General features: G+C 39.7%; 1 protein-coding gene across 8 annotated transcripts in view; it reads left to right on the top strand.

The window, feature by feature from the left end:
• Positions 1–16,318, top strand: part of RUFY3 (RUN and FYVE domain containing 3) — an 87,948-nt gene that overhangs the window by 9,444 nt on the left and 62,186 nt on the right. Inside the window, exon 1 of one of the 8 annotated variants that reach the window (XM_043906540.1) lies at positions 9,191–10,144. The exons of 3 other annotated variants lie outside the window; for them this stretch is intronic. In XM_043906540.1, the coding sequence (XP_043762475.1) occupies positions 9,967–10,144 (178 nt within the window). In that variant the 5' untranslated portion in view covers positions 9,191–9,966. Of the gene's footprint in view, positions 1–9,190; positions 10,145–16,318 lie in introns of those variants that run through there. 4 more of the 8 variants (XM_043906541.1, XM_043906537.1, XM_043906536.1 and 1 more) reach the window with 4 other exon arrangements.

Below are 16,318 nucleotides of genomic sequence, written 5' to 3'. Positions count from 1 at the left end.
ACCTTATTTGCTAAAAAAAAAAAAAAGAATGAATGTGAAATTCACAAGATAGCAGTGTGATAGAAAAAACAGTTATATATGTAAGTAGCACTGAATTAGCCACATGTGTAACAGGGACTTCGGAATTCCTTAAACACCCATAATTTTCTCTTTCTTGTCTATTGCCTTTGTTCTTTCTTCATATCCATAGTGACTAGCACATAATACCTTATGCATTGTATGGCATCATGGACTCAGTGGACATGAGTTTGAGCAAACTCCAGGAGATAGTGAAGGACAGGGAAGCCTGGCATGCTGCATTCCTTGTGGTCGCAGAGTCAGCACAACTGAGGGACTGAACAACAATACTTGTTAAATGATTGATTGAATTTGTTATGTATAAATGAATAAAGCCTGTGTTAGAATGAAGTATCTTTGGGGGCATAAATATAGCTTGATTTTCTAGAACTTGGGGTTTTCATGGTTGAAGTGAAACAGGAGGGTGGAAATATACCATTGCAAAAATATAGAGTACTTTAAAGTTTCATATCTATACCAACAAGTATCTACTGAGAGTCTGGTATTGGGAAGGTACTGTTTTAAGCCAGTGTGTAATGGTGTGCAAAACAGGCCAAGTTCTTATGGAGCCTCTGGTCTTCGTGAAGCTAGTTATTTAGTTCCTTTTTAATACCTGAATAAATTGAGACAGGAGAAGGATAAATTTCTCAAGATGGCCTACTAAGCAGTTGGTAGCTTTACATCTGTAAATTATTACCTCCTGCCACTTAGCCATGAAGTCCACTGTAGTTATTAAGGCAGGAGTTATTTTTGTCTTACGTTGGTTAATTTTAACAAGAAAAATGTGCATTGTAATACTACTCCTGGTGGTGTTTGACAGTCATAGTCTGGCAGTCATGACTCGGCTTCTCAGGTATACTCATTGTATATAGTATCATCTTGGTTAATATCTAACCAAGTAGTACTGAGCTTGCCAAATGTGTAAACCTAAACTTGCAGCAATCTCAACATTAGCGGTAGATATAACGGAGCTTTGTCTGGGAGAGGGAAGGAAGTGGAGGATGGGAGCATGTGACAAAGTCATGATCATTCAATTGGATAATCTTATAATTTAGCAGAAACACCTAGGCTTTCCCACGTGTCATCATGATGATAATTCATCGAGGAAACACTTTTGTGCTAACAGCAACTAACTGAAATTTGAGGGAGGGTAAGACTTTTCTTCTTAAATTCTAAAACCATGACCCAGGAAGCCTTGGGAAACAGAACTTGTGATCTTTACAAACTGATTTAGTTGCACCAGTTGACTAATTTTAAGAAGCACTATTGTGTATAGAATAGGAACTCCGTAATAGGAGGAGTCAGCCAACTATAAAAGAAATAAGTGAAGTGGTCTCTTACCTTCAAAGCTGTTGGAGAAGAATTGGCATACCTACCAGAAATCTATTTCTGAAAAGCATCTAAATAATCTCATTTAAAAATGAAAACTTATTAGAAATAAGCCAAATGCTCACCAGCATGAAAATGGATAAAAAAATTGTTTATATATAGAATGAACTATTCGGAGAAGGCAATGGCACCCCACTCCAGTACTCTTGCCTGGAAAATCCCATGGATGGAGCCTGGTAGGCTGCAGTTCATGAGGTAGCTAAGAGTCGGACACGACTGAGCAGACTTCACTTTCACTTTTCACTTTCATGCACTGGAGAAGGAAATGGCAACCCACTCCAGTGTTCTTGCCTGGAGAATCCCAGGGACGGGGGAGCCTGGTGGGCTGCCGTCTATGGGGTCGCACAGAGTCGGACACGACTGAAGTGACTTAGCAGAATGGACTATTACCTTGTAATCAGCAGCCCGAAAGTTAAAGTACAGCTACACGCTACAGTATGGATACATCTTAGAAAATGCAGTTTTGAGTGAAAGTGTGTTAGTCGCTCAGTCGTGTCCAACTCGTTGCAACCCCATGGATTGTAGCCTGCCAGGCTCCTCTGTCCATGGAATTCTCCAGGCAAGAATACTGGAGTGGGTTGCCATTCCCTCTCCAGGGGGTCTTTCTGACCCAAGGATAAACCCCGGTCTCTGACACTGCAGGCAGATTCTTTATGGTCTGAGCCACCAGAGAAATCTTAGAAAATGCAATATTGAGTGAAAGACTTAGATTATATATAGTATGAAGCCCTTTTTGCTGAAGTTAAAAAACTGAAGCTGAAATACTGCTGAAAAGAAAGTGTTAGTCACTCAGTCGTGTCCAACTCTTTGTGACGCCATGGGCTGTATAGCCTGCCAGGCTCCTCTGTCCATGGAATTCTCCAGTCCAGAATACTGGAGTGGGTAGCCATTCCCTTCTCCAGGGGATCTCCCTGACCCAGGGGTCGAACCCAGGTCTCCCACATTACAGGCAGATTCTTCACCATTTGAGCTACCTGGGAACCCCAAGATATTGTTTAGGCATCCATTATTTGTAAGAATAGTTTTAAAAAGTTAATGGTTTACACAAAATTCAGAAGTAGTTGCCTCAAAAGGGGAGGCAGAAATTCAGAAGAGAGAAGTGAAAGTCGCTCAGTTGTGTCTAGGCCAGAATACTTGAGTGGGTAGCCTTTCCCTTCTCCAGGGGATCTTCCCAACCCAGGGATCGAACTCAGGTCATTGCAGGCGGATGCTTTACCAGCTGAGCCACAAGGGAAGCCCAAGAATACTGGAGTAGGTAGCCTATTCCTTCTCTAGCGGGAACCAGGGTCTCCTGCGTTGCAGGCGGATTCTTTAACAACTGAGCAATCAGGGAAGCTATCAGAAGAAAGAAGGCATGTGTAAATGTAAGGCACTGGTCTATTTCTCCAGCTGAGCAATGGTTTCATGGATATTAAATTTTTTTTTAAGACTTAAAATTATGCATTGAACTTTCTTATTTAAAGATGTTCTGAAATGATTCATTTTAGAAAATAGTTCCCCCCTTCACTTACCTTCTCACACTTCTGAATGTATCAGGTATTCTTAACATGTTCACCTAGGTAAGTAAATGTGGCAGAAACTTGGCGAGGTGGTTTTTTCAGCTCTCAGAGAGGTGGTACAGTAAGCAAGTGACATCCTTCACGATAGTCAGGAAGAATTTGGTTGACCCTTTGCCAGCACAAGCAGAAAGATCCGTACTGGATTCGTAGCTTCTCGAAAAATGCCCACTTGGGAATTCCCTGGTGGTCCAGTGGTTAGAACTTGGTACTTTCACTGCTGGGGCCTGGGTTCAATTCCTGATCCTCGAAATCACACAAGATTTCACAAGAAATCACAAGATCCTCTAGATCTCACAAGTCATGCTCCATGGCCAAAAAAAAGAGGGGGGGGGGGAGAAAAAAGGCCCACTTGTTAAAAACCTAAACTAGCTATATCAGGGTGACTAAGTAGAATATATAGTTTGTGAAACATTAAGGTATAAAGTATGAAAGCTGGTAACATTTTTCTCTTCCTCAGATCTTAACTTTGTTGAAATTGGTGTTTAGGAAATTTCAAGAGTACCTTGCTTGTGTTACTTTGTTTTTGCTTTTGTTTTATTTCCTTTTATTTTCTCTGTGATCCTTGGCGTGAAATGCTGAAGTTGCAAAGTACAGAAGAAAACATGGACTTTAGGGGCATTCTAGAAGCAGCTGGAAATCCCAGATCTGCCACTTGTTAATTGTGTGATCTTGGACCAGTTAGGTGGCTCAGCTTGGCTTCCTTGAATGTAAAGAAGGAATATCAATATCTACTTTGCAGGAGTCTTGTGAAGACTTGCTATAATATTTATATATGAAGCACCTAACAGAAAAAAGAAATCCAATAAACGATAGTCCCTTAAGTAGTAATAATTTTTCCACATTATATAACAGGGCCATTGAGCATGACAAATCAGTCTTTGTCTTAGGAGCTGAGTAAATACACTTTAAAGGAATGCAACTACTAACTTTGAAAAGTGAATCTCATTTGCTTTCGATCATGTGGAAAATTCGAGCTGTGTAAGCAGCTAGAACATAGGTATTATTCAGATTATTATCTTGAATTTAAACTTTACATAGTCTTGTTAATTCTGTTTTACAGCCACAGACTGTACCCCAGCCCCTCCCAACTATTTTACAAATATATGCTGTTATTCACAAGTGCACTCACATGAAAAAATAGTCCAATATAGCTTATAAGTAGTATGTTTATGAGAAAAACGTTCAAAGTTTGTGTGTCTTGCCAATGACTTAGTATTGCCTTTATGTTCTAAGCTAATATGTTTACATAGTAAAGACCCAAATGTGAAAACGTGACTAAGCAATAATTAAAATTACTTTTATTTATTGGAGAAGGAAATGGCAACCCAGTCCAATATTCTTACCTGGAGAATCCCATGGGCTGGGGAGCCTGGAGGCTACGGTCCATGGGGTGGCAAAGGGTTCAACACGACTGAGCAACTGAGCATTGTTCTCTATAAATCGTGCTGCTTTTCATAGTGAATGTATTGCTTCTGAACAATGAGCAACTGTCATGTTGAAGACTCAGGAGTGTTTACCTGCAAACAGGTAACTTGGTAGAAGGACAGGTTTTCCTGCCCACCCACAGTTCTTATGTCTGAAATAAGTGTTAACACCTCCTCAAACTGGGAGATATGGGAAACTCAAGGGTAACCAGCGTGGACAGATTTTTCTTTCCTGGGCAAAAGTTTTAGTTGCTTTGGACTTCGCCCCCTGTGTCCTCCACCTGAAGAGAAGGACCTTGGAAGGAACGTTAACCAAGCTACTCTGCTTGTTGACATAGACGTTCTTCTTGTGCTGCTATATTGTAATCAGTCCAAATCTCCTGTTCAGGGTTAAATACATGCTTTCTTGTTTGATTGATGGGAAGATTGTCTGTCACTGTTTGTGACCTGCTGGATTCATATATTGGTGCAGTGTTTAGTCACTCAGTCATGTCTGACTTTTTGCGACCCTATGGACTGTAGGCTCATCTGTCCATGGGACTCTCCAGGCAAGAATACTGGAGTGGGTTGCCATTTCCTCCTCCAGGGGATCTTCCCCACCCAGGGATCGAACCCATGCCTCTTAGGTCTCCTGTATTGGCAGGTGGGTTTTTTTACCTGCTGATACCACCTGGGAAGCCCAACATAAGCAATCCCAGATCATTCAGATTAATTCATATATTCACTGTTCTATGTTTTAAGAATGTATCAGTGACCTAGAATCTTGATGTCATATGTAGAGATAGCCAGGGCTGTTTGATATTGTAGTTCCTGGAACTATTCAGTGTAACTTTGAAGATTTTCAGTTCAGTTCAGTTGCTCAGTCGTGTCCGGCTCTTTGCGACCCCATGAACCGCAGCACACCAGGCCTCCCTGTCCATCACCAACTCCCGGAGTTTACCCAAATTCATGTCCATTAAGTCAGTGATGCCATCTAACCATCTCATCCTCTGTCGTCCCCTTCTCTTCCTGCCCCCAACCCCTCCCAGCATCAGGGTCTTTTCAAGTGAGTCAGCTCTTCACATCAGGTGGCCAAAGTATTAGAATTTCAGCTTCAACATCAGTCCTTCCAATGAACACCCAGGACTGATCTCCTTTAGGATGGACTGGTTGGATCTCCCTGCAGTCCAAGGGACTCTCAAGAGTCTTCTCCAACACCACAGTTCAAAAGCATCGATTCTTTGGCGCTCAGCTTTCTTTATAGACCAACTCTCACATCCATACATGACTACTGGAAAAACCATAGGCTTTACTAGACTGACCTTTGTTGACAAAGTAATGTCTCTGCTTTTTAATATGCTGTCTAGGTTGGTCATAACTTTCCTTCCAAGAAGTAAGCATCTTTTAATTTCATGGCTGAAATCACCATCTGCAGTGATTTTGGAGCCCCCCAAAATAAAGTCAGCCACTGTTTCCACTGTTTCAGCCACTGTTTCCACTGTTTTGCCATCTATTTGCCATGAAGTGATGGGACCGGATGCCATGATCTTTGTTATCTGAATGTTGAGGTTTAAGCCAACTTTTTCACTCTTCTCTTTTCACTTTCATCAAGAGGCTCTTTAGTTCTTCTTCACTTTCTGCCATAAGGGTGGTGTCATCTGCATATCTTGAGCGTATTGATATTTCTCCCAGCAATCTTGATTCCAGCTTGTGCTTTATCCAGCCCAGCGTTTCTCATGATGTACTCTGCGTATAAGTTGAATAAGCAGGGTGACAGTATACAGCCTTGACGTACTCCTTTTCCTATTTGGAACCAGGGTGTTGTTCCACGTCCAGTTCTAACTGTTGCTTCCTGACCTGCATACAGGTTTCTCAAGAGGCAGGTCAGGTGGTCTGGTATTCCCATCTCTTCCAGAATTCCAGATCACAGTTTATGGTGATTCACACAGTCAAAGGCTTTGGCATAGTCAATAAAGCAGAAATAGATGTTTTCTGGAACTCTCTTGCTTTTTCGATGTTCCAGCGGATGTTGGCAATTTGATCTCTGGTTCCTCTGCCTTTTCTAAAACCAGCTTGAACGTGTGGAAGTTCACGGTTCACGTATTGCCGAAGGCTGGCTTGGGGAATTTTGAGCATTACTTTACTAGTGTGTGAGATGAGTGCAATTGTGTGGTAGTTTGAGCATTCATTGGCGTTGCCTTTCTTTGGGATTGGATTGAAGATTTTAATGACTCCTTAACTATATTTTAAAGTGTTGCATGGCTTAAAGTTCAAACTATAAACTATCTCCCTTTAAGTTTTAATATATAAAGATGGAAATGTGTCTGACTTGAAAGGAATTGTACTATAATCAAATGTGAATGTGTTAAATGGAGGCTTATATTCCATATTTGGAAATGTAAGTTTAGCCACTAAGTTGTGTCCAATTCTTTGAGACCCCATGGACTGCAGCCCGCCAGACTCTGCTATCCTCTACTATCTCCTGGAGTTTGCTGAAATTCATGTCCATTGAGTCAGTAATGCTATCTAACCATTTCATCCTCAGCCGACCCCTTCTCCATTTGCCTTCAGTCTTGCCCAGCATCAGGGTCTTTCCCCATGAGTTGGCTCTTTGCATCAGATAGCCAAAGTATTGGAGCTTCAGCTTCAACATCAGTCCTTCCAATGAATATTCAGGGTTGATTTCCTTTTGGATTGACTGGTTTGATATCCTTGCAATCCAAGGGACTCTCAAGAGTCTTCCAACACCGCAATTTGTTGGTGCTCAGCCTTCTTTATGGTTCAACTCTCACATCTACAGATGTGATATACATGACTACTGGAAAAACCATAGCTTTGACTATCTAGACTTTTGTCAGCAGAGTGATGTCTCTGCTTTTTAAACAGCTATCTAGGTTTGTTACTTGTAGCTCAGCTGGTAAAGTATCCGCCTGCAATGCGGGAGACCTGGGTTTGATCCCTGTGCTGGGAAGATCCCCTGGAGAAGGGAAAAGCTACCCACTCCAGTATTCTGGCCTGGAGGATTCCATGGACTATACAGAGTCGGATGCAACTTTCACTTTCACAGATTTGTCATAGCTTTCCTTTCCTAGGAGCAAGGGTCTTTTAATTTCATGGCTGCAGTTTGCTTCCTTGAAAAAGTGATCTTAAAAAAAAAAGAAAGAAAGAAAAAGTGTTCTGATCTTACTGCTCCATGCTGAGTGCCTGGCATGTGGAGTACTCTTACTGAATATTTACTGAATGAATGAAGGAATAGATCTGGTCCAGATGTAAGGGTAATGTTGGAAGAGATTTAAACAGAAAAGAATAAACCTACCTGGAATAGTTTGTTTTCCTTATAACTTGCTGATTTTCTTCCTGATTATAAATAAGTATATACGTATATGCATTCTTACATTTTCCCAGTTTGCCTTCCCTCTAACAGTGTGAAAATGTCTGTTTACCTACAGAATCTGGTTCTTAGTATTTTTTCCTTTGAGCTCAATCTCAAACTAGGGTGGAGGCATTTATGAAATTTTTTGTATTTGCTGTAAACACTTTATTCCAATACGGCTTTCCTTTTCATTTACTTTTTAAAGAATTTTTGTTGCTGTTGAAGTATAGTTGAATTGTAATGTTGTGTTACTTTCAGATATGCAGCAAAGTGATTCAGTTATTTATATATATGTAACACTTATTATTTTAATAATACTCAAGAAGAAATTTTTCTTTCAGTTGTTAGATATCCCTCTCATAAGAAATCCTAGAACAGAATAATCATAAGAAATCCTAGAACAGGCTGATTCATATCAATGTATGACAAAACCCACTGAAATGTTGTGAAGTAATTAGCCTCCAACTAATAAAAAAATTAAAAAAAAAAAAAAAAGAAATCCTAGAACAGAATAAATCATTTTGGGATGTATTTCTTGAAGTTTTATGTTCCTCCTTAAAACCAAACCCTTCAGCAAAAGGAAAAAAAAATTGTTTTCAACCATCCAAAACATTTTCAAAGAAAATCTCTGTCATCCCTTATCTCTTTTTTTATGTAGCTCAGAAAACAAGTACCTAAGTTTTCACTTCCAAGGCATAAAGGCCTCATTGGATAATATAGATATGTAGATGGGTAAACTGAATGATTGGTTTAAGATAATATGATAGGACTTCCCTAGTGGTCCAGTGGTTAGAACTCCACACATCCAATGCACGGGGCACAGGATCAATCCCTGGTCAGGGAGCTAAGACCCTACACGCCTTGTGGTGTGGCCAAAAGATAGAAAAATAAAATATGCAAAATAGAATATGATAATGTGCACTTAGGATGTTCCAGGGTGGGAGAAATTTTAAGATATAGCATAGTTTTATCCTCTTATTAGAAACAATCTAATGTAGAAGCTTGGTGAATACAGCAGTGTCAGAAGTGAAGGAGGGACTGCCATAAATCAGGAAGGATTTAACTTCTAGGTTTTTTTTTTTTTCTTTTCTTGCACTTCTGTCCAATCTGAAAAATTAAGTCTTTGTACTTTGGAGAAGGAAATTATGAATGCCTGAAAGTATATTTAAATCAAAAATCTGCTTTATTTTTTCTTAAAACACCACCTTTAGCAGAGCAGAGAATTTTGATAGCTAAGTATATAAGGGTAAAAGAAGTGAATTATGTGCTTGTTAAATTGACCTACCTACCTCTTTTACCATTTTTGCTGTGCAGCGTTACCCAGTATTAATTGTCCTGTTACCCCGCCCTTTTATCCTACAGCAAGGGGAATTGATGAGAATAGGTGCATTGTGTTATGTCTGATCACAGTTTGACTAGCACAGTCTGGAAGTGGGTTGTGCACGACGAGAGCAGGCAGCCTAATTGCTCCCCCTGCATCAGCAGCATCTATAAAGCATCCCGGGAATTGCTCGCCCTACGTTCAGAGCAGCTGGTCACATGAGCCTGAATTTTCAGTTCAGTTCATTAGTCAGCCATTTTGGTCAACACCCTGCTTACTGCGCACGACCAATCCTATTAGAACTCAGCATCCCGGCTCCTCTGAGCAGATCCTGGAAGTGATTTCTGCAATTCAGGATTTTTTTTTTTTTTAAGCTAAACAGAAAATATTGGTTTATTTTTTGTTCATTTTTTTTCTTTTGTATATTTTTTTCTGTATAAAGAAGGAGGATTTTTCACTTACTCATACAGAGGCCAGTTTTTTTAAAGTCAACTGAGGTATCATCGGCTGTGCAGGATTTCAAGCCTCTGCCTCAGCTGAAAAAGAAGGGGGTAGGGAAGGGAAGATAACAGGAGAGAAGCTGGAAGAAGACAAGCATCCTCTTATGTTGCTATGTGGTAGGAACTGCCTCTGAGAAAAGATAGCATAGAATTATTTATCTTAAACAGTTGGTGCTTAAAGCATAGGCATTTTTCCATCTTTTTTTTTTTTTTTTTTTTTTTAAACCCTCTCCCGCCTCTTTTCTTGAGAGCTTTGTTACAGAGCTTCGGATTTGGGGGTTTCTGTTGAGGAGGGTTTTTATTTATTTTTGTTTGGGGTGTGTGTGTGTGTGTGTGTGTGTGTTGTGGTCCCAGCTGAGTCATCATGTCTGCTCTGACGCCTCCAACCGACATGCCAACCCCCACCACTGACAAGATCACACAGGCTGCCATGGAGACCATCTACCTTTGCAAATTCCGAGTGTCTATGGATGGAGAATGGCTCTGCCTGCGAGAGCTGGATGACATCTCACTTACACCTGACCCAGAGCCTACCCATGAAGGTATGGTCAGAACCCGTCCTCCAGTATCTCCCCAGCATCCTCATTGTTAATCGGGCTGGGAGGGTCAGGGAGAGGCAGGAGGAACCCATACTCTAAACTAGCTAATGGCCCTGAAAACCTTTCATCCTTAAACCTACTACCAGCTCCCCTTCTCTACTTTACTGGGGGAAAATATTTTTTCCCTGCCCTCTGAGGTATCCTTTCAAAAGATGCTGGTGCTTGCTTAGAGTTCTTTGTCTTGAAGGCTCTAAAGAACATTTGAGATCACTTATCACATCTGATCCTAATCAACCAATGGAAAAGCTATTAATTCTGATTAGATGCTAACATATTATAGAAATTATAGTTATTTTTAATAGAGTAAGGTAAAATAGCATGACTAATTAATTATAGGAGCGTACGTGATATAGTTGAAACACTCATGAAGGGTATCCTATCATCAAGATATAATGTTAAACAGGCTGTGATATCTAGAAAATACATGGTCAAACATTCTTTCTTTAAAATAATATAGATTGTAAAGTTAGATGAGAAAGCAGTTTTATGTTCAGTGCTTATTTAATGAATGTGGTCTCAAAAAAGCATAATACCTTAAAAGGTTAAGCATGATTGATAAGGTAATTCCTACCCATGGAACCAATTGGCCATTGCTTTTTATAAGTTGTTTGTGGTAACTGTTGACCTATGTGAAATCTCCACTGTTAATCCCTTTGAGACCTTTGTAGTCTCTTGACTTGTGACTTTCTCCCAGAACCTTTTCTAAATTCTGAGAGGCTTTGATCTTCTACCCCTAAATTTTGTGAACTTAATACTAAGGAAGAAAATTAGTTTGAATCAAATTGTTTTGTACCTTTGTGTACTGGCCTCTTAGCTAGTGTTTGTTCTCTACCCTTAAAATAATGAAGAAAGAAATGCTCACATATGAGAATACATTTTACACACAGTCTGGCCAGTGTTTAGGCATACTGCAGGACAGAGGGTACAAGGTGAATTGCACCTGGCATTTGGGTTAGAAAAAGTGATTCCTTGTCCTTGACCAAGCATTGTAATCTTATCATGACTCAGATTTCACACTTTGTGTCTGAAAAGGATTTTATTTTCCCAGTTAGCCGCTTTTAGAGAGGGTTAACATCGAAGCACAAAGCAGTCATTTGGGTGTGTCTTTAAGGGCAATGTTTAAGTAGTTTGTAAGGCCCTTTGCACCCTTAACAATTGGTTTGTCTGTTGGACAGCTTCCTTTGGCTCTGAGTTTCAGAATGTGCTGCAAGGCGGTCAGGAGACATCAGCTGGAGGCACATACAATGCCAGTACTGTTTAGAACAGCTTCCCGAGCTTGAAAAATCTTTAGGGAAGAAAAGTACATTTTGAGAATGCTACCAAGAAGTCTTTTCAGCAGATGCCTCAGTCTGCATATTTTGTTTTTAAAAATATTTATTTTGAAAGTCACACAATATCATATATTCCCTTAATTATAAATTTTATGTGTCATTGTCTCTAATTTTGAACAAATTTAATCACTTGAATGGGCTTCCCAGGTGGCTCAGTGGTAAAGAATCTGCCTGCCAATGCAAGAGACACAGGTTCAGTCTCTGGGTCAGGAAGATCCCCTGGAGAAGGAAATGGCAACCCACTCCTGTATCCTTGCCTGGGAAGCCCCGTGGACAGAGGAGCCTGGTGGGGTACAGTCTTGTGGGGATCAGGAGGAGTCGGACTTAGCGACTGAACAACAGCAACAATCGTTTGCATACCTATTTGTTTTCTGAGCAAGATTCCTGTGAGTAAGCAAAAGTGAGCTGCTTGGTTCACGTAAGCATTTGTAGTGGTGCTGTTTGAATTCTCTATGGAGAAATCTGTGATGGAAACTGTATGAGGGCTGCTACCTAAGCTCAGGTGACAATAGAACGTTTCCAACACCTTAGAATCAACTGGAGAAGGGATGGAGGAAAATAGAGAAAGGCTGGCAATGAATTTTGGAATTCTGCCTTCAACTGGGTAAAAGAAGCAACAATTTCAAATTATTAGTACTAGAAGTAATAAAAGAAAGTCCAGGCCCAAGAAAACATCCATAGGTTTAGTGATCTAGGAAGGCAGTAAATAAAAGACAGGGATTTTGTTGCCTTGCTCTACTGGCTAACTCTGGATGTCTAAACAGTCACTTAAACCCAAGAAACGTCTGCTTTAATATTAATGCTAGAGACAGTTGTTAAGTTTAATTTAGCTACTAACCTTTAAGTGGTGATTGCTGGACCAGTGAGAACAGGAGCCCTGCTGTTGACAAAATGGAGCACTTGGTGCCCAGACACAGAGAGTGTTCACAGAACACTTCCCAGTTGATTCGCAGACAGAAGGAAGGACATCTGACTGTGCAATTCTGCGTTGGGACCCCTGACTCCCACGAGAGAAAACGGGCCAAAACATCATGTATCTTCTTAAGACAGTAATCTTGTTGTGGCCTCATTGGTAGAAGCTGTGTGGTTTCCAACTTTTGTTTTCTGAAAACAGCTCTTTTTTTCAGTGCCCACAGTGTAGATCAGACCCAGAGTTTCAGCCCACCTTAACTCTTAAATCCATGGGAATAAAAACTCACTTCATTATTTCAGTACTTATTGGTGGTCAAGGAGATCAGCTGTCTCTCATTTCTTTTAGTACACTTTTGTAAAAACCTGGAACAAATTTCCAAGTCTTTGATTGCAAGAAGAGGGTTCAGGAAAGGCTTCATCCAGGAAGTGATGCTTGGGCTAGGCTCCACCTTGTGTGATAACTGTAGGATCACAGGCGGATACTGTTGTGGGTGGGGACGGGAAGGGACATTTCAAGCAGCACACAGTGAGATGCTAGGCTGGGCTATCTAAGTCGTTAGGAGTGGTAGCCATGATAGTAGGTTAGGAGCATTAAGCAAGATATTTAATGTCAAGTACCCTATAAATGTGAGTTATTTGTGTAATAGTTATTCATGAAGCAGTGGTTTGAGCTTCAACAGCTGCAAGCCCCATTGTTAAATCTCTTGCCTATTTAGTATGTATTTCTAGTTTTGTTTTGTTTTTGTATCTAACCTTCTGGAATAGTCTAAGCTAGTTGTTTGCTGGACAGACTAAAGGTGGTTAGTAGCTTAAATTCATATTTCAGCATTGTCCTTTCTTGGGCCTTTGCAAACAGGAAAATAATTGGTTAAAAATAAAACTCGGTTATCAAGAAATACTTGTTTTCCCATTAACTTTCTTTTAAAGAAGAGGAATCCGACATTGCGAAGTGAAATAGATCACTTTAGTACAGTAAAATAGACCATTTGGTTACAAAGATAACTCTTCAAAGACGTGAACTATTTTTTGACTTGGAAAATACCTTTTTTCAAATACAGTTAGTAAGAGGCAGACTATGAAGAAATGATACAGCAGCAGACACGTTAAGAAGAGAACCTCTGGTCAAACCTTTGATTTTCAAGAGAACTTTGGTTATAGAAAAGTGTGTGTGGTGACCAGCTTCAGACACACTGTTACTGCATAAGTGTCCAGTTTTCCCCTGGCAGTCACATTTTGCTTTAGTGTTCATTTAGAGTATCTGGCACTTACACAGTAATGTGTAAGGAGCTAGCTTGTATGTAACACCTGTGATTGTAGTAATGATACTGTCCTACATGTAAGGATCCTGTACTACATGTGTTTGATCTGTCAGTTGATCAGAAGTGTTTATTGAGCATCCCTTGATGCAAAATCCAGTTCTAGAGACTAAGAAATAATGGCTCTTGCCTTCAGTGAATTCACAGCCAAGGAAAAAAGATGAAACAATGATGTCAGAGGCTGCTGTAAACAAGTGTGAACTACTTAGTTGCTAAAGGACAATCACGTTTCGTAGGAACTGGACATGGAATTCTAACCCATAGTGACCGTACTTCCCAAGGGACAGTATGGATGTAGATTTCAGATCAGGTTTTCCCATTTAGTAGGGAACAATCTGCTGATATAATAAGCATGGGAAAAAAATCCCCTGAGGATGAAATAGAAAGTGTTTGTGTTTTGGTGACTACTGAAAGTGTCTGGTTCTGAGATAACTCCATTGACATTTACTAATGTATTTTTACTCATTAATATCATTGCACAAGAGTAAAACCCCATTCTGCTTGGGAACTGCATATGTTTTAATGAAAAAAGTGCATGTCCCAGTGGCATTTTGGCAGGGGAAGCCAAATGGCTGTTTACCAAGAAACTTCATAGCATCAACTCACTACAGTATAGTACAGGGCTTCTAAACCTGGGAAGATGACCCAAAAAATTATATATAAAATTTTTTATCTGTACTTTATTTTTCCTGGGGAAGAAAAAAACCTTAGGGACCATTAGAACCCCCAAAGAAAATCAATGTTTAGAAAAACATGCATTATTTTAATCATAAGATCAGACCCTCGGCCCTTCATTCAGCATACACTTAGTATCCCACCTGTAATTTATGCTGCACGCTATGCTAGGTCCTGAGGTGTAGCACAGTGCCCAAGCCTAATTCTCTGTATTTTCTGAGCTTATTGACAAGCAGGAGGTGGGGTACTTCAACAAGTATTGATAAAATGTCTTCCCGGGTGGCTCAGCGGTAAAGAATCTGCCTGCAAACACAGGAGATGCGGGTTTGATTCCTGGGCTGGGAAAATCCCTTGGATGAGGAAATGGCAACCCACTCCAGTATTCTTGCCAGGAAAATTCCATGGGCAGAGGAGACTGAAGGGTGTAGTCCACAGGGTCACAAAGAGTCGGACATGCCTGAGCATCCATGCGGGAGTGCTATGGTACAGAACCAAACACGGTTTATTAGGAAGTTCCATGGAAATTTTCCAATTGAAGTAAGTAATGTTTGAACTAAGACCTAAAGGATGTGCAAGAGTTTACCTGGTTATAAACTGGAGGCAAGGGACGTTAGAGGTGGGGAATGGGGAGGAGACAGCATTTGCAGAGACCCAGATACCAGAGCTGAAAGATTTTCAGTCTCTCCAAATTTTCTTTCCAGTAAGTTTTCACTTCTTTGAGAAGAAATATAATAAAACTACATGCTCTACCAGGGACAAAATGTTAGGGTTAGTGATGAAATAGTATATTTTTTCTTTTCTGGTTGTATATAATGTTTTATATATATATATATATATAAAATAAGAAATATGATGTAAAATCTGAAGTGTTTTAACAGTGAATAAGTTCACTAGTGTGTGTGTTTATTTCCATACTTTAATAAAATAAGTATATATTAAATCATCATATAATATGTGAATTTTAATAGCCCTCTTGAATAAGACTTAAATAAGAATTTCTCCCAATTAACAGAAAAATAAAAACAATCATTACTCCTAATATTGAATACCAGTAACATGCAAGTTTGTGAGTAGACTCTATTTTCACATATTTATGTGTGAACCTTCCCTTATATTTTTGATGATGAACACGTATTTTCTACTAAGAAAATTATAAACCATGTGAAGCTCAAAGATTCTTAAATGAAACCATTTTAACTGAAGTTGATGAAAAATGAAGGCTTCAGTTATTTTAATAAGTAAACATATGTTAATGATATCCAAAATATCACTTAGCTATATATATATAAATGATCTTTTCTGCATTTGTGTGTGTGTGTGTATATGAAATTATGGAAACTGTATTTAAGGCATCCAGCTATCATAGTTTTCTACTATGATTAAACAAATAGTACTATGTGTGTTAGGGCATAAAAGAGAGAGGTGCTCTTTTCCGCCACAAGCACTTAATTTTATCTTCCCTTTTCATTTCCACAACTGCCAGGATCTAACTATGTCACATTCAGGTTCCCACACCTACTTTCAGCGTTTCTCCAAGCCATTTCTCTTCCTGTTATACTGATTCATTCTTTATAAAATTGCCAAGTAAGTCTTCATGAAAATAAGCTTTTCATTCTTGTACAAGAGTCTGTTTCAGACAGTCTCTATATTGAATGTAGAATATTCTTGAAAAAGTGACGGCGACAGTGATGTAGGAAGAGATGCTGTCTTTTACTGAGCAGCTACTTTGTGCCAGGAACTGTTTCCTCTAAGTAATATATGTATGTATTACCTCATTTAATCTGTACAAAAACCCACGGAGCCTAGGTACTGTCATCCCCATTTTACAGATTGACAGAGATGCGGTAAGTGGTGGAGCCAGGACTCATTCTGGCAGCCTGGAT

This window comes from Cervus elaphus, chromosome 6, assembly GCF_910594005.1.
Source record: "Cervus elaphus chromosome 6, mCerEla1.1, whole genome shotgun sequence".
NCBI lineage: Eukaryota > Metazoa > Chordata > Mammalia > Artiodactyla > Cervidae > Cervus > Cervus elaphus.
Note: the sequence above shows the minus strand (reverse complement) of the source record. Positions and strands in the feature narration are given on the sequence as shown.